The sequence below is a fragment of the Acipenser ruthenus genome, chromosome 6, assembly GCF_902713425.1.
Source record: "Acipenser ruthenus chromosome 6, fAciRut3.2 maternal haplotype, whole genome shotgun sequence".
NCBI classification, from domain to species: Eukaryota; Metazoa; Chordata; class Actinopteri; order Acipenseriformes; family Acipenseridae; genus Acipenser; species Acipenser ruthenus.
In genome coordinates this window covers 9,976,484-10,002,443 of record NC_081194.1, presented here as the reverse complement: position 1 = coordinate 10,002,443, position 25,960 = coordinate 9,976,484, and the positions used below count along the sequence as shown (strand labels likewise).

At 38.1% G+C, this 25,960-nt stretch overlaps 1 protein-coding gene across 3 annotated transcripts in view; it reads right to left on the bottom strand.

Moving 5' to 3' along the window:
* Positions 1-25,960, bottom strand: part of LOC117411415 (ras and Rab interactor 2) — a 61,678-nt gene that overhangs the window by 28,604 nt on the left and 7,114 nt on the right. Inside the window, exons 1-3 of one of the 3 annotated variants that reach the window (XM_034018919.3) lie at positions 8,711-8,846; positions 7,075-7,174; positions 781-869 (exon numbers count right to left, since the gene is read on the bottom strand). In XM_034018919.3, the coding sequence (XP_033874810.3) occupies positions 781-869; positions 7,075-7,131 (146 nt within the window). In that variant the 5' untranslated portion in view covers positions 7,132-7,174; positions 8,711-8,846. Of the gene's footprint in view, positions 1-780; positions 870-7,074; positions 7,175-8,710; positions 8,847-25,960 lie in introns of those variants that run through there. The other 2 variants (XM_034018920.3, XM_059024950.1) reach the window with 2 other exon arrangements.

The following is a 25,960-nucleotide window of genomic DNA, read 5'->3' as shown; positions in this document are numbered from 1 at the left end:
ATTCTGTATACATATGGATTTAATAACAGGGCTACTAGAGATGTATTTCAGTTTAGCAGACCACTCAAACCATAGTAAAACCTTCAGCCTTGATCTTGTTTATTTATTTACTTGTGCCACGCCAGGGAGGCTAAATAGCACAGTTCAAAAAATGAACCACTTTCTCATAGTAGTTCCTGCTTTTATCAAATACACAGGAAAACTTTGTTGCAAATTGATACAAAAAAAAAAGCTTTTATTTTACTAAGCACATGACTCGTGCAGCACCCAGCTTATCCACAGTTGTTTATTCATGTACATTTGATGCAAAGTCTAGTAGTGTATCAGGGCTTAGATGAATTCAGATCTCTGTTTAAATTTAACCCAAATCATTATAAGACTGTTTGATAATGAATATCTCAGACAGACAACTTAAAAGAAATATTTGATTTCTATTATTTTATTTTAAGAAAGTCAGCCATTCAAGATTGACATCATTTTCGGTACATGCCTAAAATCCATGCTGACTATCTAGTGGCTGTAACCAGCTTATAACAGCTAACACTCTTGCCTGCAGTAACAAGAACTGCTCTAGTCCTGGAGACACTGCAAAGCTCAAGTCAATAAAACCACGGGAAACAACTTGTTAGCGTGTACAAATCTTTCTTACATAAATAACATGCTCCGAACCCCACCGCACACCATCCTGTTTCCCATGCGGATGGGAAGCGGACTCTGTGAGGGTTAGGCGTCCTGCTGTTTGCCCGCAGAGAGAGACGAGATGGAAGAAAAGTGACCTACCTCTGCATGTCTGCAGTTTCAGGGGCCCCCGTCTGCACCATCTCCTGCTGCAGCTCTCCAATCTCCGAGGCAAAGGTGTTGATCAGCTGCTTGAAGAACACAAAGCACACAGCACACAGCAATGTTATGAACATGGCGATTGCCGACATCCTGAGATTGTCAACAGCAAGGACTTCCCGTTTGTTTGAAAAAAAAAAAAAAAAAAGTCAAAGCACTGCAAGGCCCAGGGCTCCAATTTAAACCCTGGTATAAAAGTGCTGTTATAATCCAGTCAGGCTGCTTACCGGTTGGCTTTTATCTCACACTATATACAGGCGTTGTAAACACTTATTAATTCCTCTAAATAATAGTCAAGAAACACAAAACACTTACACTAACATGCTTCAAGAAACATAAAAGCTCCTTAACTGTAAAATGTATCCATACCACTTGAATATAACCTTAATAGCTTAGCTGGCAGTTTAATGTATTGTTTTTTATTAATTTGCAAAGTGTATGTATTGACTCGTGTGGTTGTAAAATGTGAGGTAAATGTGAATGTGTATAAATTACATCACATAGAAGCCATCCTCTTGAAAACTGTAATTGATGTGTAATGTTATGCCAGAAAAGTCACAAAGCTTTCCAGCTCTGGTTCTGCATCAGTCCAAACAGAAAGCTGTTTTCTGTTTATTTTATTCACCAGTATGAATTTACTGTTAAACATTTCCTTGACAAACAGCCCTGGTTATAGCAGCAGGTGCCATTGCCAAAAAGAAGCAGAACTTTGGAACTGTCCCTCCCCCCTCCCCAAAAGAAAAAAAAGAAACAATTCAACAAAGTATTGGAGCCATTAAACCTTATTCATGTACAGTATCATCACTGCATGCCCCATGGAACATTGAACTGATACAGAAAAGAGGAAAAAAAAACTTTAGCACTATGTTGACTACACTCTATCAATGCCAGAAATACACTTTTGTTGGTTCAGCATACTGAAATTGGTAAATCTAGCTTTCCTTTATGTATTTTCAATCTGAAACTTTATAAATATGAATCTGGATTATTAATGTTCTTTGTCAGTAAGCACCAAAGCTTCCAAGTCTCGTTGCATTGTTGAGTTATGGTCATTACACCCACAAAAATGTACACTTATACAACTCAGACAATCAGCCAGCCAGTTATTTATTTAAACAGGTGGTCCCATTTAAAATCTATGACAGAAAAAAGGTCTAGACAGGTTTTTTTTTTTCATGTGTTTTGCAGGACCCATCTTTGTTTCTTTATAAATAGGTTTCTTAAGAACTGTACCGTCTGTAACATTCAAAGTACTGGTGCAGTTAACTATAACAAAGGGGTTTTCCATCAGGCAATTCACACCCTGGAGCCCTCCACTGCTCTGCCTGCAGCCTTCTTTAGACAGTGTCAGACAAATTACCCATTTCTATATATACCTCTGAACTGATTGAGTCATATTTCAGCTTGTGATCCTCATACATGTACGTTAAAGAGTACTTGACATTGTAGGCAGTTTAATTACATGACTATACCCTTGAATAGTCATGTAATTAAACCATTTTATTCAAGCAGCCTTCAAAATGATTTTGCTGCTATATTAGTTATATATCTACTCTCACATTGTTTTACAATGTTGTTGTAGTACTGGCAATGCATAGTAGATGGCAGCGGTTATCTGTAATTTTGGGGAGAAACTGTTTTGCAATGAGAACTCCACAGCTTATCCTTATCAAATGTTTCCCGTAGTAAAATCAGCAAAGCGTAACAAGAAGAAAGCGTCTAATGGTTCTTTTTTTAACCATCATACTACATTGTCAGAATTATTATTATTATTATTATTATTATTATTATTATTATTAGTAGTAGTAGTAGTAGTAGTAGTAGTAGTAGTAGTATTAATAATATCAATAATGATAATTATTATTATTATTCAGGTAATTTTTTAAAGTTTTTATGTATTCACATTGTACCCAGTAAGTTTGTGGGAAAGAAGACCAAAGCATTTTGGCATCTGTACCTCCCAATGCTGTACATGGTTACATCTAAACTCTCAAATGGGAACATCTTATGTCTGTGGCCCTGTGGCTAGATGAAGCACTTCAGTTTGATACAGTACTATTCACAGGCTGCCTTTGCCAAAGCATCTGACTGCCCAAAACACACTGTTCTAAAATGAAATCTCTGGGATCGAAGTTTGTAAACTATCTGGTGTCACATACTTCTATCATTTCTTCAGCTAAGCTGGAGTCATAACACGTGCGTGCACAGGTATTTATTATGAAGATATGTCACCACATATCAATGTAGATAGGTAGGGTGGTTGCCGGTAAAGGCTTAGGTGGATTACGCTAATTAGGCAATCACTGTATCTGGGAAAAAATACATTTTAATTAAAACTTGACATTTCCTGGAGTTCCGTGTTATCTCATATTGTGGTCCTGATGAGGAGATCTTATTTCTGTCATATTGTGGATATTTTTGCAGCTACTACCCTGTGTTTATTGAATATGTAGACAGGGTAGTTTGAGTGTGGAGGGGTAGTTAAAGCAGCTCAATATATTAGAGCTGTGGAAAACTAAGGGGAGAGGGTGTTACAAAAGCACATTGCAAGACAAGCTTCGGGTTAGACAGAGCATGCTAGAACAAGCCAGAACCTGATATTGTGGCGCCACAGAATTCCTCAGGGCTAATAATAATAATAATGATGATGATGATGATAATAACATAACATGTGCACAGGTGATCTACGCTTAGCTGTCGGCGCGTCTGACAAAAACACCCCAATGTAGACATGATTTAGTGCATGCTTATTGTATGTTAACAGATCAAATTTTACTTAAATAAAAAAAGGTGAAGGTGTGGCTGGTTTATGTTTTTCTTCTGAACGTTTTTTTTTTTTTTTTTACCAATTTTTGTTCCACCAGACCACATTTTTACAATTGGCATGGAACAGAATTGTCTTTACAAAATATGTTTTTATTAATGTTTGTTCATCTGTTATATAGTAATATTAATACAGTTTGGGTTTATGAATCAAATCACACATTTGGTGCCACTATCAAATTAGGCCGCGTGTACACCTTTTTTTGTTAGGTGCAAATGAGCATGCCGTTTAGTATTATAAAATATATTGGGTTAGCACAGATTTCTGATTGGCTGAACAACATTCCAAACAGTGCAACAGTGTACAGTGTCTTTTATAAAGAAACAACATGATGGGCTTCATTTTGAAATTATCCCACAGCTTCGCCTAGTGTGTGTCTTAGTGTGTTAGTGCTAATGCTAGTGTCATAATATGTACTGCACTATAATATTCAATAAGAAAGCTTTTTTGTATGCGTTTGTGTGTTGACTATTTCTTATCTGTCTCAAAATCATTCAATGCAACTTTAACATATTATCTGAGACACAAACTGTATATTTTAAAGTATGGTCTGACAAAGAGATATGGGTTAAATAACATCTTACAAGAGTGCCTCAGGCAAACTACAGTATAACACTACGCTTACTGTAACTCTGTATTTATCTCATCTTGGAAGCTGCTGCAAAACAAGAATTACAAAGTGACATTGTCTTATAAGGACCTCTTAGATCTGCAGGAAATAATCTGAATGAAACAGTCATGTGAAAGTTTACACACATCACAAATTCAAAACTGAGTCGCCTGCCCGTGGCACTTATCAAATAATCTCCCTCCTGTCTGAGAGGTAACAGCTGCCTCAAGTATAAAGCAGACTGGTTTGTTTGGTTATTTTCTTTACTGTAAACCTTAAAGTTAAAATTGTATGACGATCACGGTTAACCGTGCAAAGTGTAGCAAAACAGTAGTTGGGAGGACATGCAATTAAGATTTAGTGCAACGTAAGAAAAGAAATTAAGAAATAGAGTTTCTTTAATTTTTATTCATTGCTTTTTGCAATTTTAAAAAAGAGTGATGGTACTGCATTTAGAGTAGCTGATTTGTAGATTATTAAAATAGACCCAATAAGAAATAATGAACACTTTTCTACCGTGGTGTGATCTACTCAAACACAAGCCAGATCTCGAGAATAATAAGTTACAGTAAGTACCATGACCTAGATTGTAATACCCTCAAGAGATTGTTATAATGATTAATGTCCATGCCAAGTTTCATCCCAATTTCTCGACTGATTCTCTGGGTATACCTAAGATTGTAGGTGTACATATATATCCTTTACTGAGCATTAACATAAACAGAGATATCTTTTTAAAAATTTAATGCTTCTACAATTCTAAGAACTCAAAACTCCAGTCGTGTCTCTAGAACAAAGGGGTTAACTGGCTTCCCCAGGCAAGGCACATTCCAGTCTGCTTACTAAAATTGTGGCAGAAAAAAAAAGCTTTGCAATGATAAGTGTAACAAACGAAGCCCTGTTTAAATAAATGTTGTTAGAAATAAAACAAAACAAAAAGAAATGAACACTCTTATAAGAACAGATTCAGAACCGCTCCGGGCTTGTTGCCCAGGTTTAGTCTGCAGATGGTAGCACAAAAAAATAAAGACAAAAATTTAAATTGCTCCCATTTTCTCCTTGCCTTTTATAAGGAAAATCTGATGCTATGTACATGTGACAGCATGCTAGACATCTCTTCAGTGCTTTGCTATGTAAGCTCAAGCAAAGTAGATACTTTCAGACAACGGGGAGATTTTAACGGCTTAGATCCTGAAAAGTGAACCAAAGATTCACATTCGGAGGTCAGGGAGTCTCTAAATGGGGTCGACTAAGCCTGAATGCATGTCTATAGCTAAAAGTTTAGCATCATCCTATAGAATTAACTAATTACGCTTCATAGAAGGTCGAATGAAACCTGCTGAATAATGTTACGTTAACATATTTAATTACATACCGCTTTGTAGTTTTCCAATACTTAATGAAAAACTGACAATAATTGAAAAATGTGACATTTCAAAATCTAACACAAAATACTGTATTACTACTATTATGGCTTCCGGTAGACGTCTGCAATATCATTTTGTAGTTTCTTTCATTACATGATGTTAAAAAAAATCACATTACTACCAATCCCATTGCACCTGTTGGTGTATAGACTTAGCATGCAATATGTGACCCCACCAGTTATTGTGAAAACAGGCACAGGATCTGGTATTAACACCTCTGTATAGACCACTGTTTAACCAAAACAAATATGTATTTTTATATTGCAGGACAGCTAAAACAGCTGTACATTAAGTCATTTAAAAAAACAAACAAAAACCAAACAAACACCTGCCTCACTAAGGCATGTAGAGTATTTTACCCCTTCGATTACCTCGCAGAATCCACACATGGCTGGTGCTAAGTTTAGATCTAGTGTCCCTCCAGATTAGTTCCCAGATTGAGATCACATGTATAACAAGTTATTAATAAAAGTAAAGTTAAGCACAAAAATCTAACTAGAATATGTGTTATTTCTGGACAATTCATTTCTAAGGTTGTATAATTTTGCATATGAGTACCAGTAATACCCCCTCACTGGTCTAGAGGGTTTCATGCTTCAGTAAGATCAATCTGTCTCTCACAGTTAGATCAAGTACTTACTGTACATCAAGATCAGTTGTGGTTTGTCCAGTAAGTATTACTTTATATGTTATTTCCCTTTCTTTTCTCTATTTCACATGTGCTTGTTTTACAAAAAGAAGGCACTGGTATAACTATATTCTAACCTATTACTGTGGTCCTGCCAACAGTATTAAACAAAAACAAGCCAAGCCACATATCCAGTAACTAACCCGTGCACAGTATTTAAATGCTTTATTTTGGACAAATGAAAAAATTACACTGAAAAACAAACAAATGCATGGTATTTAAACACTTGTACCATACTATTAAAAAGTTACATGAAATTATAACAGAATACCTCAGGCCTTTTCCACCAGCACATTTTAAACTTAACATTTCCGTCAAAAAAACCTAAACAAACAGGAGCATACTTTTACTAAAATAAACAACAACAACCTTTAACTTAAAACAATTATAATGACACCAAGCACAACCTCCCCCTGTACTATTCATATACATCCAATACCTAAACAGAAGTAGCTCCAGGATGCTATCCATTCAGTACTTCCATCGCTTACTGTTTGTTTTTTTCTGTGTTGGCTAGGACCCCAGCAACTTCTCAGCAGCTGGCATTCTACTGAATTAATTTCTGACAAGTACTGTTTGCTAGGAAGTGAGGAGAGACAGAGAAAGGCTATCAGTGAGAGAAAGGAAAATAGTTATCAGCCAGTTCAGGGGAAAACTGAAACAGTCCCCCCAAAGAAAGTCACAATACCTTGAAGAAGCTGCCTGTCCTGCCCAGCTGGCAGGGCTTGATCAGTGTGCTCGACATCCTCCCTGTCTGTGTCTGTAAAGGCTGCCTAGCCCCCGAAGTCCTGAAAGTAGAGACATTTAATGCTTAGTCCAAGCTGTAGGAAATTCCATTGTGAGCCGCAAGAACAGTCACAATATCAGCTCTGCCAAAGTTTTTTCCTTTTCCGTCAACAGCAGCCTTGCACTTATTCCCCCTCCTCCCACCTCCAAGACATTGGTTCCTGCTTGCATGCTCTGGGAACTGTTATGGTTAAGCCTACAGGGTTCACTTTGTTTAGGTTTGCCCATAACCCTCCACCCACCTCCCCACCTCCCCACCCCACCCCACCCCACCCCACATTCCATTCTCTTGACCTGTTACTGCAAGTCTTACACAATGCTATCTCAGACAGTCTAGTGTGCACTCCCGTGGGTATAGGGGTTATGGATTAAAAGTGCCGGCCTTTCACTCTTTGGACTTGCTTTCTATTCCAGACCATGCTGAAGTGATTAAAAGCCCTGTAGTGTTGGCAGGTGTACAAAGCAAGGCTGCATTTCAGCCAAACTCAAGGGGGAGAAAAAACTAAATGCAATATTGTCAATAGTCCGGTTTCCATAGTGCAGAACATGTCAATCCCATTACTTCCTTTCAATGGGAGTAAACAGATTACTGTACTGTACAGATTCTGCTCTCCTTGGATCTCAGTAACTAAACAAGGTGAGGTCAGTACCAGGACAGGAGACTTCAAAGACAAGTAGCTGGTTTAGACACTTCTCCATTGTCCCAGCCTGGTGTTAGGAGAAACAGTGGTGTTGAAAGTGTTGTCTTTTTTGGATAAGGTGTCAAATGCTGAGGCCCAGTCTATAGGATCCCACAGCTTCTGAAGAGTTGTCAAAAGGTGTTAATCCTGGAATCCTGGCTATATTCCAATAACCATATCTAAATCCCCCCCTAGGCTATAGTGCTCCCATTACTTTGAAGATCTATACCAAAGTAAATGTGGCACAATTTTAATTTTGATTTGATTAAGGAATGCATTCTATTCTTCACAGTATGTTCATTTGAATGTGCAGGTGTTCATCTATGTGTGTATGTAAATGAGAACTGCAGCTGTTAACTTGTTGGACAGTAATTAACTAAACGAGTATGCTGGTAACATGCATCCCCACATCCACTGTGCATGTAAAAAAGTGTGACATACTGGAAAGCCACAAACTGCCAGAATGATCCATGCTAATTCTCTTTCACCTATTTCCCAGTATGCAGGATTCCCCCTGTCTAGTGTACCATAGAGAGACAGACAGCCTCAACTACCCACTCAGATTCATGTCTTAGCTGAACTCTCACCAAACGCTGAGCCCACAATTTCTCAATGCAAAGGCGCCAAAGCTAACCACTGAATCTCTGAACTTGTATGACTAACACAACTGTGTCCCAGTCTAATCCTGGTGCCCCTGAACCACGAGACATCCAAGACTGCATGATAATGCACACAGTATGATTAACACTGGAGTAATTCTCGTCGCTGTAATTAAAAAGCCAGATAACCAGTAGCTGCATGAAGGAAGTACAGTAGATCTCGCACAAACACACATTTCCCAAATCTGTGCAGACTCACCAGTCCTGACTGCATGCAGCTTTGAAAATCACAATGAAGTAGTATCCGTGGCTGGGTAGCTACAAGAAGCTCAGCAGTTCAATTAAAAGAAACTGTGCAGTGTTATTCTGTATCTTCTGTCTGGTCGCCGCCTCCCTAAGCGATGCAGGCTTTTCATTTGGTGCCTTGGAGACAAGCGTCCTAGATAAGATAACATGGTGCACACAGAACAATAGTTCTGAAAATCCCCTGCCACCAATGTAAATAAAACAAATGAGATCACCGTGACCTACAGTACTGTGCGTCAGCACACGTTGATGTACGTTTGTCATACAGACAGACACAGATGCCTCAGTGATGGAAATAAGACTTCCAATGCATAGAAGTTTGATTCATTCCTGGTTTTACTATGCATTTAAGAAGACACATATAAACTTGTTACCTATACATTGTGGCTTATAAGGCTCGTTTTAAAACCTGGAATGGGGGAAACTGCTATGCCATAGGAGTCTTATTTCCATCCCTGTATCTCCATATATCCAGAGATATATATGATACTATCACTACTGCCAAGTTTTAGAATGGAAGGAAAGACTCCCAGACAGACACATGCTGTGAAAAAACATGTAAAACAGAAAAGGGGGGATGGGGCAATGATCTTCTAGTGCTACAAGAAAGTAATAAAAAAAAGAAATGATATATATCGTGGCCTAGTGGGGTATTCTTGTGAAATTTCCATTAGTTCTTAACAACTAATGGAAATTGCACAATGTAGACATGTCTGTAAATTACTAAATGACTTGATTATAACTGAATTATCTAATTGAATTAGTATGTGTATATAAGTAACTACAGCTGTAATTGAAATTATTGTGAACCTGACGAAGACCTGTTGTGTCGAAACGTGTAGTTATGCTACCTTTTTGTTTGTTTGCTTGGTTTAGCAAAAAAACATTTTAACTAATAAAATGAAGAAAATCTTTTTTAAAAGACTACAGTATATCTTGTCCTGATTTTGAGTGTGCGGCCAATTGGTCTTTTGGACTTCAATCTATAAACCAAGGTTGGTTTATCGATTTGAGAAGTGAGCGATGCAGTGCACAGATGTCCTTTTTTAATATATATATGTATATATATCAACATTTATTGAACATGACTTGAGTCTTCTTCAGGTTCGTTTTCAAACCCGGTTTGATGCTAGCCTCGTGTAGTTCTTGTATTCTTTTTTGTAATTCTTCTGGGCACGTTGTAAATATGAGGATGTCGTCAACAAATCGTAGGTGATTCAAGTAGGCTCCATTGATCTTCAGCCCCTTATTTTCCCAATCCAGTGTTTTGAAAATGTCTTCTATGGTGGCCGTGAAAAGTTTTGGGGAAATTGTATCTCCTTGACAAACTCTTTTTTAAATCTTGATTTTGTTGCTGTTTTTATGGAGTGTTACTGTGGATGTTATGGCAGTGGGTCGGACATGTAACAAGAAGAACAGACCATCGCTGAACCAAGGAGATACTAGACTAGATCCCAAGAGATATAAAGCGACCAAAAAGAAGACCTGCAGGAAGATGGCAAGATGAAATTAGGAAACACGCCGGAGCAACATGGATGAGGGATGCAGCAGACAGGCTTTTGTGGAAGAATCATGGGGAGGCCTTCATCCAGCAGTGGATTGAAAAAGGCTGAAGATGATGAAGATGATGATATATATCAACAACCATCTTCATTATCACGCCTTTAAATTCAGTGCCAAAAACACTCCTTCATCTGATAAATCGGTCGTCAAAGAGATGCTTTTAGATAAGACTTTTTGCTACTGTGGTAACTTGGGAAGGAAACAATTGGTTTGTCTTTTAAATGCTAATCAGCAGCCAATGTCATTAGCTCCGCTGCTGACACAAGTACTTAAAGCAAAGGCTGGAGGTGGAGCCCGCCAGAAGTACAGATCGTCATGCAAAACAAATTACACGGCTACTACAGCTACTTACTACAGGTCACTACTTATTTAAAGATGCCTCTTTCACTTGTTTTGTGAAAAGAAAATCTGTTCTGGTTAACACAGGTATTATAATAGTTTTCTGAGCTCTTGAATGGCTAACACCAGGCCATTACACCATTACAGTACGAACATTTTGTGTGAAGAAAAAGATACCCAAGACTCAAAACACTGAATAGAGAGCCAGCTAGTAGATTACTGTACCAACACCTTTTAGTGTCAGAAATGAGTGTATTATTATTATTATTATTTATTTCTTAGCAGACGCCCTTATCCAGGGCGACTTACAATCGTAACCAAATACATTTCAAGTGTTACAATACAAGTAATACAATAAGAGCAAGAAATACAATAACAGTTGGGTGCTGAACAATGAAAAAAATGAAATAAAGTTTAGGATAGTTGGGAGTTTTTTTCAGGAAATAACTGTTGGGTAGGATCAAAAAGACATCTAGTCTTGCAGCAGGAATTTCATGAAAGTAACCCATCAGCACTAATGTTGTTTTTTATTGTGTGCCGTTCTAGAGAGGTTTTCTTTTTTACTGCCTTTTCTTTTTCTTTTCTAAGTTGTTGTTATTGTCCTAATCCCCTCACACGTCACAAGGAATCGGTCTGAACTGTAACCTTTTAATATTATTAACAGTATCAGGCAACCAACAGATACACAGGAAGGCTGTCTCATCAGTCCTCAGTCGCATTGTGTAAACAAATGGAATTTGATTAGACACACAACATGGTCATGCCTGGGTAATTGCTGTTTACAAACACAGGCCTTGTTTTGCTTTCCAACGACCATTAAAAGTAACAGGCTTGAAGACTCAGAAAAATATTAGGCGGATATTAAATTAAACAGCTTGTTCACTTAGTCACGGTTCAGAACACAGATGGCAAGATTAAGGAAGCCTTTTTAAACGCAGCTAGAGGCCGACAAATTATACACACATATATATATACACACACACACACACACACACACGTATTTTTAATCGTTAATATAGGTTTGTTATGTTGATTTGTACTGGTGAACTGGACTGTGGTTGAACAAACCTTATTTCATAAAGGCCTGGTAAAAGTGGCAGGATAGATAAAAGTGGTATGCATTACTGCTAGGTCTGTGGCTCCATTCACTGACCACTATAGTAATATTCCAAAAAATATAACAGTTGAAAAAACGCTAAATTATAAAAAGCCTCTTTGAACGGTTTCTTCTGTAGTACATACAGTGCCTTGCGAAAGTATTCGGCCCCCTTGAACTTTGCGACCTTTTGCCACATTTCAGGCTTCAAACATAAAGATATGAAACTGTAATTTTTTGTGAAGAATCAACAACAAGTGGGACACAATCATGAAGTGGAACGAAATTTATTGGATATTTCAAACTTTTTTAACAAATAAAAAACTGAAAAATTGGGCGTGCAAAATTATTCAGCCCCCTTAAGTTAATACTTTGTAGCGCCACCTTTTGCTGCGATTACAGCTGTAAGTCGCTTGGGGTATGTCTCTATCAGTTTTGCACATCGAGAGACTGAAATTTTTGCCCATTCCTCCTTGCAAAACAGCTCGAGCTCAGTGAGGTTGGATGGAGAGCATTTGTGAACAGCAGTTTTCAGTTCTTTCCACAGATTCTCGATTGGATTCAGGTCTGGACTTTGACTTGGCCATTCTAACACCTGGATATGTTTATTTGTGAACCATTCCATTGTAGATTTTGCTTTATGTTTTGGATCATTGTCTTGTTGGAAGACAAATCTCCGTCCCAGTCTCAGGTCTTTTGCAGACTCCATCAGGTTTTCTTCCAGAATGGTCCTGTATTTGGCTCCATCCATCTTCCCATCAATTTTAACCATCTTCCCTGTCCCTGCTGAAGAAAAGCAGGCCCAAACCATGATGCTGCCACCACCATGTTTGACAGTGGGGATGGTGTGTTCAGGGTGATGAGCTGTGTTGCTTTTACGCCAAACATAAAGTTTTGCATTGTTGCCAAAAAGTTCGATTTTGGTTTCATCTGACCAGAGCACCTTCTTCCACATGTTTGGTGTGTCTCCCAGGTGGCTTGTGGCAAACTGTAAACGACACTTTTTATGGATATCTTTAAGAAATGGCTTTCTTCTTGCCACTCTTCCATAAAGGCCAGATTTGTGCAGTATACGACTGATTGTTGTCCTATGGACAGAGTCTCCCACCTCAGCTGTAGATCTCTGCAGTTCATCCAGAGTGATCATGGGCCTCTTGGCTGCATCTCTGATCAGTCTTCTCCTTGTATGAGCTGAAAGTTTAGAGGGACGGCCAGGTCTTGGTAGATTTGCAGTGGTCTGATACTCCTTCCATTTCAATATTATCGCTTGCACAGTGCTTCTTGGGATGCTTAAAGCTTGGGAAATCTTTTTGTATCCAAATCCGGCTTTAAACTTCTCCACAACAGTATCTCGGACCTGCCTGGTGTGTTCCTTGTTCTTCATGATGCTCTCTGCGCTTTAAACGGACCTCTGAGACTATCACAGTGCAGGTGCATTTATACGGAGACTTGATTACACACAGGTGGATTCTATTTATCATCATTAGTCATTTAGGTCAACATTGGATCATTCAGAGATCCTCACTGAACTTCTGGAGAGAGTTTGCTGCACTGAAAGTAAAGGGGCTGAATAATTTTGCACGCCCAATTTTTCAGTTTTTTATTTGTTAAAAAAGTTTGAAATATCCAATAAATTTCGTTCCACTTCATGATTGTGTCCCACTTGTTGTTGATTCTTCACAAAAAATTACAGTTTCATATCTTTATGTTTGAAGCCTGAAATGTGGCAAAAGGTCGCAAAGTTCAAGGGGGCCGAATACTTTCGCAAGGCACTGTAGCTGCACAGATTACTGTTGTCTTTCCAGCATTATGCTTATGAAACCTTACAGGCTATAACAGGGTAAGAAACTCACCATTTGTCCAGCACCCAGTCCCAGTGTATAGGTATGCAACTGTCCAAAATTCTCTAAAGCAAATAATGTTATAATGTTTATTGCTATGCATTTGTGTAGCAGTTATCACGTACACATTATGCACAATCTCTACTGAACAGTTTCAGAAGTTGTAACAAAACATAACCTTTGTTATACTGTGCAAACAAACACTAAATAACAGATGGTCAGTACTTGCTTTGTCTCTGCTTAGGATACATGTTGGCCAACAGCTGATAGTTTAACCTTATCTTAGAGCCGTACGTTAACATATCCCATTGGAAATCATGTTGGACCCTCCTAGGTCTAAGTCCGAGGTAGTGTATAAATATATGTAAAAAATTAAAATTAAAATGTTGTCCTGCTTTCATGTATACACAATAAAGGAGTTGCATTTTGAATTATATAACTCAATTTCAAGAAAAATAATTAAGGACTGAAAGGGTTAACTGTTTTTTTTTTTTTTGGTTTGTTTGTTTTTTTAGGGGGGTGGGGGGGGGGGGGGGTTAGGTGCAAAGAATCACTAGTGGAAAAACCCCCTGGGTGATCCCTTCCTGAAATATATGATTTACTTCCTGGATGATAACAATGTAAGAAAATGACATTTATAACTTTACAGTATAGCAGTAAAGTATGCCCTCTTGGCTCACACAGTGAGGGAGTGGCAGCTGAGGTTGTGGGTGAGTTTGTAGCAGCCGCTATCTCACCTTTACCAACACCACAGGAGGAAGTAAAGGCACTTTGGTAAGTCCAGCTGGCACGATCTGATGAGGCTGTTGGCTTTGTGTCAGTGAATCTATGAAACAGTATAATAAAAAAAAAATAACAATACACTTCAATTTAGAAAGCGGAACCCTATCTGACTCTCTTTAGCACAAAGATACGTTTTGTCCTTAAACCACTGACATCTAAGCTAAAGCACTGGTGTTGTGTTATTCTTTGCTTTTATCAGTGTGGAGCTTTACCATCGTCCCAAATGACCTCCGAACGGAGGAGCTGTAAGGAGAACATAACAGAACAGAACCTCAGGCAGAATGCATGGGCATATAGAACAGGATTATCTTTCATGGTGCGTTTCCTATTTTCTGTATTTTATTTTGTTGCAACACAACCTTGAACACAGTGTACAGCAGGGTAATACATGTAGAGGTTAAGGTGTACATCAGTAACACAATTGCATTTGATAACAACTAAACAAAATTACACATTGGTTATGTGCATTATAAATCTTAGTCAAACTTCAAACACATGGGCAATTAGTACTTGAACTGATGGCCTAAAAACAGATTTGAGGATTACATGAAATAATAGAGAAAACAAGTGAAGAAAACTTTTTTGGGTCTCACTAGAATCAACCCTGCCCCTATGATGTCATTACCTACAGGCTCTATCAAACACACAGTCATAAGTCCTTCTGCTGCACTATTTGGTTTGAAGGTCGGTCGCAACCACATATTGAACGGTTTTCCTCAGCACAGGAAGTAGGGATCTGTCCAAGCACAGTCAAACACGCTGTAGTGAGAATATGAAGAAACCAGGACAAGTGGTTCCCATTATCCACAGCTTTTATTAATAAAGGATTTGCTGGACTCTATTGGGAATTAGATGTGAAAATGATTTAGATTGAGGCTGCTCAACACAAGCTGGAAGACAAAATAAAACCCTTTAAAGGGAAATAACCGCTTTTAAAGCACTAGTGATTTAACTGGAACGATGTAAATCACTTTGAACCCTGATCTTACATCAGTTGAGACCCACCCCCCTTTAATTCACGCATCTCAATGCAACATCTGCAGTACTATCATTCTAAAGGAGTGCTGAAATAACATTAGAGCAGTTTTCAAAAACCCTATTAAAATGAAAATATAAGAGGCACTGCATCCTAAATTAAAGACGTGTTATATTTAAAGGATTGGTGATGCACTTTTCTGGCCAGAAAAGAAAAGATTATTCCCTGATTCCATAAAAAATGAAGAACTTATACAAGGCTCCGGTTAGTAATGCCTGGAAGTCTTTTTTAATGTATGCTGTTTAATGACTCTCCCATCTGATCCAGGTCCATGCAGCCAGAATTCCTCAACAGGTTTCCACATACTTGTCCAAAACTTTCCAGGTTTCAACTTGCACAGATTCAAAGTTTTTTGGCTAAAAATGACAGGTGCATGGTTCTAAAACGAGACTAAAAAACACTAATTCAGAAAATATTTGGTATAAAACAAATCTACTAAAGACTAATGGCTACTGTAGTATTTTTCCAAGGTGTTGTTTTCAGACAGCAAGTTCAGCAGACAATCTGTGTTATGTGATGTACAGTGATATTAACTTCTATAACCACTGTACCACATAGGGATATAATGGTGACACAAGGAGCACGCTTTGATCCATTTTGTAACATTCTGTCTCCTTTGCTGCACATACAGTTATACTCTGGGGTCATTTTAGGTTCTAATATATGTACCTTCTGCACAAGAAGAGCACTGGAAATAAAACTTTGTCAGAGTCAAGTGAATGTAAAGTCTGTAAAATGAAAAGACAATATTAAGGGACTTGCAGTAAGTGGAAATGTTGTTTTGCTATGGTAAGAGGACGAGGTAAGAAGCTGTTTTTAAAACCTGTGGCTGTTTCATCTTAGCTACAGCACAGTACAGTACACTTAAGTACGCTGTCAGTTCTGTCCTTGAAAGAGAAGTTGCTTACTGAAAACTGCTAAGAGGTTAAAGTTCAGGTCATTTAAAAGAAAAAGAACACTTGCCAAAATAGTAAATGCCAAAATAAGACCTCTAAGAAGAAATCAAATCCAATTCTGCAAGCGTAGCGTGTTTATCTCTGTAGAATCAACGGCACTTGAACTCAGTCTGCAGACACTCACGCAAGATGCATCTCTAGTCAAGCACTGTGTTTGACATTACACTCATCTGTTCTGAATCTTGAAGGTTTCGTTTCAAGCGTCTGGAAGTTCAGAAGTTTGTCTGTTTGAGAACAAATAATAGAAAACTACTTTTTCTCTTTGGCAAAAGACTTGCAAATTTCAGTAAAAAAACAGTTGTCCCTATAAATAGAAAATAATAGGCTGCCACCAGTGAGAAATTGCACCCAGCGTTCATTTTTTTGTTTTTATAAACATGACATTCTGGCTGAGCTCAGTTGCAGTATCAGGGGAAGTTCAAGTTGTTTTTGAAGTGCACACATAAAACATAAGCCTGTAGGGAATTCTGTTTTCTTTTATAAGAAATGTCGTTGTAAGAGGGCAAGCAAGGACAGGGAAAAAGACAGGATGAGATACAGACCTGTGCGGCTATGGTTCATAGAACTGGTGACCTATCCGGCATTTGATTTTATTCCTAGGGGAAGTCTGTACTAAACAGAAGTTTGTTTATCTGGTGTTTTTAGGGTCTATATGAAATCAATTCTGGTTCTCAGGGTAGTTTATTGTGGATAAGCGTCCACATCAGAAACAGAGACAAGCCAAGAACCAAGTGGCCCCCCCAACAGCAGGGTAAAAGCACATTGGTGGGACAGTGTGGGGAAGCTCATGCTTGCTGTACTTAAAATAGAAGACTTCATGCTACTGTCAATTTCCCATTACTCATCAGCAGATAATGAATCACAATTTTAAAAGATACCACTTGGATCAATGTATCTCTGTGTGAAAACAAGCAAACAAACAATAGGACAGCTTAAAAGTTAGTTAAGAAAATTACACAGTATATTTGTGCATAGGACAATATCAGTTCCGTGCCAACTACAGCATAGAATCTATAAGTGGTGAATTACTGTTTTCACATTTGTATCTGATGAGTTGAACACTATAATTGGATCAATGCAAGACATGTGATATTGATGTTAGTTTCAAGGGTACAGATTAGATATATGGGGGGGGAGGTGAAGCCTGCACAAGTTAATTAAGAGTTCTTAAGTTCTGCAACACTATAATGATGCAACATAATGAATACCTATTAACATTTGTATCAGCAGCTGGTTAATACGATGGAAATATGATGCTCCTTTTGTTTCTATATATGTGCATACTGTGTTCCTCCACCTTTATTTTGTGAAGCAAACAATCCCTCACTATTACTGTACTTTGGACCTCTAAGGATTTTGAATATGTATATGAAACTGAAGAATATATTTTTTAAAAAAGTATTTTGTTTCACTGAAAGGTTATTTTAAGGCAAGGGAGCCAAACGGTTATATGAGAACACACTGTCACTGAGTCTGGCTGCTGCACTATTTGAAATGGTAACATTCCAACTGAGTTCTGGCCTACTGTCTGGTTTTTACAACTGAAGATTGAGTGACTGGAGATTGGGTCAAAAATGTGTCAGAAATATGGGCAATAATTGAGTCCAAAAAAATTACATAGTTCACAGGTGTGTATTTGATAAATGCAATCTCTATTGGCTCAGCTGATGGAGTCGGGCTACTAGGGCTTCATGCCTTTCATCTGTAGAGATCTGGTATGGAGTCAGACACAGTCTCTGCTGGAGAGATGTAGACTGAACTTTATTTGTCCTATCATAGATAAATAATTTCAAAAGAAAACATTTGAAAGTATAGTCAAGTACCCAATTAAACTGCCTGGGAATGCACTCAATAGTGACCTATGTTAAAACCTCCCCTACTTGCCAACCTCCAATACTGTACCTGGCCGAGCAAACCAAATGCACCTTGTTGTTAATATTTCACTTATTCTTAAAGACAGCCTTTACACAGACTGTCAAACTGAGCAACTCCAACCCTAAGTACCTGCTAGTGGAATTTACTGTAGATAGAATGTTCTAAGGCTTTATTTATCTGAAAATATTCCTAATTTTCTACTAAAATAAACTCAGCGAGCCCTATTTACAAAGGGAAGGATATTTTCTTTCTGAGAGGAATAAAATAATCATCTTTCACTCAAAAAAATTGCCTTGCATATTATTGTACATTTTTACAGCGGAATAAATCATTTTTAAGTTTAGGAAGAAACTACTCAAAACAACAATTTAACTATACAGAAAGCATGTATGAAGAACTAAAGGGAAGGGTTTTTAAAAAGCAAAGGAACCAGAAGAATTCGAGCCAGCTAACCGGCAAAAAACAATACAGTAATTTTAAATGTAGGATGAAACAAACTAACGATGTGTGTCTGCATGATTAACAAGAAGCGACTATTGAATGTGCAAGTCAGCTTGCATACCTCTATCTAATCAAACTGCGTTATCTTTTCTACAGTATACCACAGTAGCATGCTAAGCGGGATCACAGCTTCAAAGTCTGTTTTTCATGTTTTCTTTACTCCAGTCTTCAAATGATTTGTTTTTTTAAACAGGCAAAAGGGAAATTAACTTGTTCTCATTTTGCAAGGCGACTTACAGAGACTAAGGTGTGTGAATTATGCATCAGCTGCAGAGTCACTTACATTTACATCTCACCCGAAAGACGGAGCACAAGGAGGTTAAGTGACTTGCTCAGGGTCACATAATGAGTCAGTGGCTGAGGTGGGATTTGAACCGGGGACCTCCTGGTTACAAGCCCTTTTCTTTAAACACTGGACCACACAGCCCATTAATTCCCCTCAAAGAAATGTAATTCTCAGTTTTTGGTTCAGTCACCTTTAATCCTATGGTTATACCACGTTAAAGAAGTCAGAGAAAAAGATATTAAAAATAGCGAACTTTACAGTATACCACTGTGACAGGGTGAAGGGCCCTGTCCCTCCAAAATACTTCTTCCGGGACTCCACTTACTGTATGTACGAGAACTGAGTGTGGATAAATTCCTTGCTATTTGTACATTTCCTTCCAGCAAGCGTGTTATGCTGATTGATTGACTAGTGCTGGAATGCAAGCTCAAGTCAGTCATGCAGAGCTACAGTAAGTGATCTTGGATTCACTTGACAGACTGAGAAGTACTGGCTAAGCCACAGATCATTTGCCTGTGAAGACTTAAACCTTGTGGTTTGGGCCATTCTCCCTTTTGCAAAACTAGTTTTCAGCCCAAACCTTTGCAGGTATTTTCTGTTTAAAATGTTTAGTTTTTTGTGTCATGAACCGTCTAAATAACCTGCTTGTGGATTTGATTTCCTGTAAGTAGGCACACCATTAACCAGCAGAGTGAATTACTCAGGCTCACAAGTCCTAGCACCTGTAAGCATTGCCATAATGTTTCTTGTTTGCTACCAAGTCCCAGTTGGCAGGCTTTCTGTTCTGTTGGCCTCCTTTAATATAGCATGACTGGACACACCATTAACTACTCTGAACCAGAGTGAGAGACTTGGACCAAGGCCCCTTTGAGGACTTTAAAAGAGACTTGGACCAAGGCCCCTTTGAGGACTTTAAAAGAGACTTGGACCAAGGCCCCTTTGAGGACTTTAAAAGAGACTTGGACCAAGGCCCCTTTGAGGACTTTAAAAGAGACTTGGACCAAGGCCCCTTTGAGGACTTTAAAAGGCACAGTTGCTCTAAGTCACTTTTTTTTTGTGGTCCCAACAGGCGAAATATGAAATGCTTAGACAGTTTGAGAGATGTGTGGTTGTGTGGGATAAGTTGGTTGGTTAGTCAATGGTCTGTACTGTTTGCTGAATCACTTATCCATCAAGAAAAGTTGAAAAACAACAGATTAAAACTCAGAACACATGTTAGCTTGCTCTGCAGTTGTGGTTTTATGCTGTGAAGAGAGAACACAGTTCAAGTGGAAGGCTCTGAGAAGGAAATACAGATTAGAATAAAGATGGGAGGCGTACTGGAGACCGGAATTTCCCTTTTAATGAGCAAGTAGTGTCTGGGTACTTTTTGAGGTTTCTTTAGCTTCCATCTACGTACAATAAGCAATATTTATAAATACTGTAATTCAAAACCAACCCAAGGTTCAGCAAAGGTAAACTTCCTGCTGATTTCTACCATTGTTCTGTAGGCCTAAACCTTTTTCTCTTATATTACTCTTTTACACAAAGCCATTTCCACTCTCCTCTTTGAACTCCCACACAATGGATCATTATTATGATGACTGCCAATTCTCCAACTGCCTGAGCCTTCCTTTAGCTTGTGTTGAAAGTGCCTTAGCTTAATTAGCTTTTTGACAGACAGAAAGACAATTTTAATGTTTAAAAATAAAAAATAAACTTCCTCAGGGGTCTTATAATCTCTTCTTGGGAGTGTGAATATACTAGGGGTACTAGGGGTGTGCCGATACTATTTAAAATCGGCATGTACTAAATAAACCTATTCATTAATATGCTGATTTCAAAACAAAACAAAAGCTATCCTTCCCTCACCTTGTCAACTGAGTGTCAATCAATGGAAATGAACTGTGGTTTAAAAGCCGATTCAAATTTTCCTCTCATCCGGGGCTCTGACATTTTTACTGCCGTATCAAGGCTGAAAACTGTGGAATGCGGAAGTTAATTGCCAGGTGAGGGAAGGACAACTTTTGAAATCAAGTCAATGAATGGATTTATTTAATATCTGATGATAAATACTTTTAAAGGCAATTACGAGTATTAATAGCAGCACACCCCTAGTCGGTACCAGCAGACCATTGCTCTGCATACTAATTATTAAATGCAGCAGACCACACCAATTAAATCAGCTACAGTAAGTGCTGCAGAAACAAGAACCATTTTCCGTATCACATTTAAACACATATTACCACACACCGTATTGGGGGAGGTTAGATGGGACGTTTTATTCGGTAGTGGGACTTGCTGAAGCATCTTCTCGATCTACGACTTTGAGGCTCACAGGCCCTCTGCTTTCCCTTAAAGCCATTTACTCCAGATCTTCATCAGCACAAAGGAAAAAAACTCAAACAGTGAAATTACAAAACCATAAACAAACAACAACTGATTCATAAAATTGTTACTTATTTGTTTTAGAACTACAACAGTATGGAGTAAAAAAAAAAGCTCAGAGAATCTGTGCAGAAACCGTTCACTGCACTAAAACAGATCAGTAGCAATGTCATGAAGACATGGGCGGAAATTCACAAATCCCTTTTATTCCAGTGTCATTAGCACTATATAGCACTATACCATGTTACAAAACTAGAAATAAACAACTTAGAGTCCTAGATTTAAAGTAATTTTAATGCCAACTACTGTATGTACATTACAGTGTGGCAGCAGTGTGGAGTAGTGGTTAGGGCTCTGGACTCTTGACTGGAGGGTTGTGGGTTCAATCCCCAGTGGGGGACACTGCTGCTGTACCCTTGAGCAAGGTACTTTACCTAGATTGCTCCAGTAAAAACACAACTGTATAAATGGGTAATTGTATGTAAAAAAATAATGTAATTGTATGTAATAATAATGTGATATCTTGTAACAATTGTAAGTCGCCCTGAATAAGGGCGTCTGCTAAGAAATAAATAATAATAATAATACAGCAAACTGCTCCAGGTCTTATATTCTGTTACATGGTTCAGCTACATTACATAACACTATTTTTCTGATGTCTCTGCTTCTCGCTAAGAAAAAGTCATGATAAAATGTTGTTTTAATAAGCATTTACAGAAGTGTGTTGCTGCACTGCACTACTATTCACAGTCCAACAGGAAAACTCCTGCACCAGAATTGTTCTGTAGTAGAATTGGTCTTGTTAGGTGCTTTTGAAGTAGTATGTAAGCCACTGTACCAGATGTGATTTGTAATGATCAATGGAAATGGAAAATTAAAAAAAAAGTTTAGCATGGGAACCTGACGTAAGAGGTTTACACAAGCATTTTCTACAAAAGAGAAACACCACCAAAAACATTTACAAAATAAAATGGTTGCTTCCAGTTATTAAGGTTAAGCGAAACAAAGCTAAGGATACAGCCCAGTACAATAGCAAATCAACAAAAACTGTAGTTGAATTGTCCTTAAAACCACTGCTTTGGGCAAACCCACGATATCCATTTCATATTTACTCTCTAGTGTAAATGGATATTTTCCTCACATCTATAATTCCTATTGTACTGTGTAGTTCTACATCCCGAATAGAGTCAATAGAAATCATTTTCTTTTTACCTTTTTACTCCAAAATTCCTCAACACTGCCATTGCAGAGTTTGTTTAGTTACCATGCGTCACCTCACAGCCTGGCCTGCACTGACTGTTTTTTGGTCCTTTGTTTCTAAGGATGGCTCCACCTGTGCCTGATTTGTTTTGAGTTCCAGAAAGACCTCGGTTTGAAACTTGAGAACTCCTCTACAAAGCACCCATTGTGATGAACAAGTAATATCAAAAGAGGCATTCATGTATTTACTAAAAAAAAAAAAAAACAAACACATAAAATCAAATAAAACAAATATAAAACTGATGCATCCTTTATAGAAATCAAATAAAAAGTCAGATGCATTTTGGGACATTATTACTAAAATTCATTTTCACAGCTGCAGCTATGGTAATGTAAACTACTGTATACACTTTATAAACATCATAACGACATAAATACTACAAGAATTGCAATACATTCCAAAAGCCTGTGAGTTTGAATTTCCGACTAACATCACACATTCCTTTTTAATGCTGAGTAAGAAAAGTACTGATATGTGCAGAGTTGATTAATCTGATCACATGAGCTGGCAAGGCTCCCAGTGCTGAATACTACTGTAGCGACAGGTCCAGTTTAACATTCAGGGACTTACCTACATGCAATTCCCAGGAGCAAATATAGTTTTTGACAGGCTCTAAGTTTACAAATCAGGGAAAGCAGAAACATCAACCAAACTACTGCTAATGTGGTTAAATATATAGCAGTTAAAAGGATTTGGCTCTGCTTTGGCCTCAGAGCTTCAGCTTGGCCAAGTAAGGCTACTACTGTACATATGGTACTGTTTTAGGACTATTTTACCACACCATTAGGCTACCAATGTAGTACTGCTTTAAGATGGATGCCAGTTTAATTTACACTATTCTGACTATCCGTCCGGAAAGTGTGCATGGTCACATCTGGATCTGTTATCAGAAATATTTAGGGAATCATAAAATAAAGGATAATATATGACTGAATATAAGCATTCCACCTTTGCCACTACTTTCCAGATAATCTAATCCACTCCTAGGGGTAGACAGTTAGGGTTTCTTTTTGCAAAATAAATGATTTTACGAATGGCTTTGACATGCACAGAAACAATATTACTTTATCATCCTCATCTATTTACATATGTACAGTAGCTACTTAATTCTATCTGGTGGGTTTAAAAAAAATAACAAACAGCTGCAGATTCCTCTGTATATTTAGTTTGCTGTTATCCTTCCTATCAGTGATATCATGGGGCAAGTACAGCATGGAAGAGGAGGCCTTGGTCTCCATTCAGCTCCTCCTACATGGCACAAAGCAGCCCCAGCTCAACGGAGGAAGCTGGTAGTCAACCAAGTGCATAAGCAGGAGGAGAGAATGAGGTGCGTAAAGGCATTTCCCCAGGCCAAGCAGGGAGAATGGACGAGATGGGAGAGTGTGGAGCAACACAAGATCGGCTGGCGAGATCAAGGTTAAGGGGAAATGGTGTGGTTGCTTGTGTGGCCTGTATGTAAACAGGTAAACAAATTCAACCAGTCTCATGCTGTACAGCCTCACAATCTGAGGTTTCTCGTGGTATTTTGCCATGCTGTTTTACAGTGCTAAATTCAGACTCACCCATTCAGATTCTTACATCTGAAGTAGTCTTAATAGTGGTTTTGAAGCACAATGTATAAAATGCAAAGCAGCTGAAGCTCTTTTCAGTGTCACTCTGTATCTCTGTAGTTGTCAAGTTTTGTCTCTAAAAGATTAGAAAGGAAACTAAAGCACCCTTTAACCTTGTCTGCACGTGTGTGTTTATGCTGTGTACTTTTACATTGTTAATATAATCTTGGAGAAAACATTCTCATTACACAATACTATTTGATGATACAACTTTTGTGTACTGTATTAGGATAGACCCATCGCCACACACTTGGGTTTGGGCTTGCCGTCTGCCTGATGTTTTATTAGTGTAACACACACACACACACACAGCCTTTTCTTGGAATGCCCCACACGTTTCACTCCTTTTCCTACTCCTTTTTAAATAGGCCATGCCTCCATGCTCTGGTGTGGGAATGTTTTTTGGGGGCACTAGGTATTAGGCGAAGGAACTGACTTAAACACCTATTGACTGTCCACTCTGGAAAATATGATTTCTGCCTTTTTAAAGTAGGTGTGGGTTAGAATCCGACCAATATCTGAAGCAGTAGAGTTTTATTTTTAAACTTTAGCAGTAATCCCACATGAAGACAGTTCAACCTGCCAAATTGTCCAATTCAAGCCAAAATAGAAAAAAATGGCTCATGGGCCAACATCACACCCTCCACTGACAGATTGGTTTGGATATTTATATTCAGGTTCAGATTATAATCAGATAAGGAATATACAAGTAAGTGTAACAAACCATCTGTAAAACCAATTTACAAAAAATATGTAGCAAAAAAAGGATACCAAAAAAAAGAAAGAAATTAAAAACACACACAGTACACTTATTGTATGGCAAAATGGATAGTTTCGGACCAACAGACTCACTTTTATCAAACCTGCATATATATTATTCTATATCCCTGTACAGTACAAATAATCTTGATGACAAAGTGGCATTGCATACATCAAACAATGGATTTTATTTGGATTTTGTGTGCTCATTCAAAGTCACAGTATGAAGTCCCTTTATCAAAAATTAAAATCCCTTACATTACCTTACATGTACATTAATAATCCCAGGATATTTAAAAACAGCAAATACAGATTGCAGAGGCACTAAAATAAGTCAAGCACAGCAGCAGCAGTAGCAGACAGGAAACATCATTTAAAGGCATATTGCCTCCCAAGACATTTAACAACAAGACAATATTTTAAGAATCTTAATCCGCATTGAGTTTTGAGTAGGCCAAAAAAAATGAGCAGAACCATACTGGCATGTCAGAACATGATGAGTCACACCAAGAGCAAGGCAGTCTCCTAGGGAGCCAGTGTTTTGGCAAGTCAAAACCTCGTAAAAATGACATGGACATGTAGCATCTATTAATCACTGTGAGCTACATTAACACTTAATTGTTACTGCTGGGATCTGTGCTTTTAATAATGAACTGGCAGACATCACCACCTTCTTAAATTCCAATCCTCTACAGCCTCAACAAACTCATTTTATATACTGTATGCCCTGTAAACATTTCCTAATTCAGGTCATTGAACCCAGTCCCCCTGCACCTTTCAACCTTTCACCCTCTATTAACTTACCGCATCTAATCAACAGTAAATCTTCATTTTTAAACATCTACCAGCATTACAGGGGTCAAACTCACTGTGTTGTTTGACGGCCAGCCAGCTAAGCTACTGTCAGTCATGACATTTAGTATGGTGTGT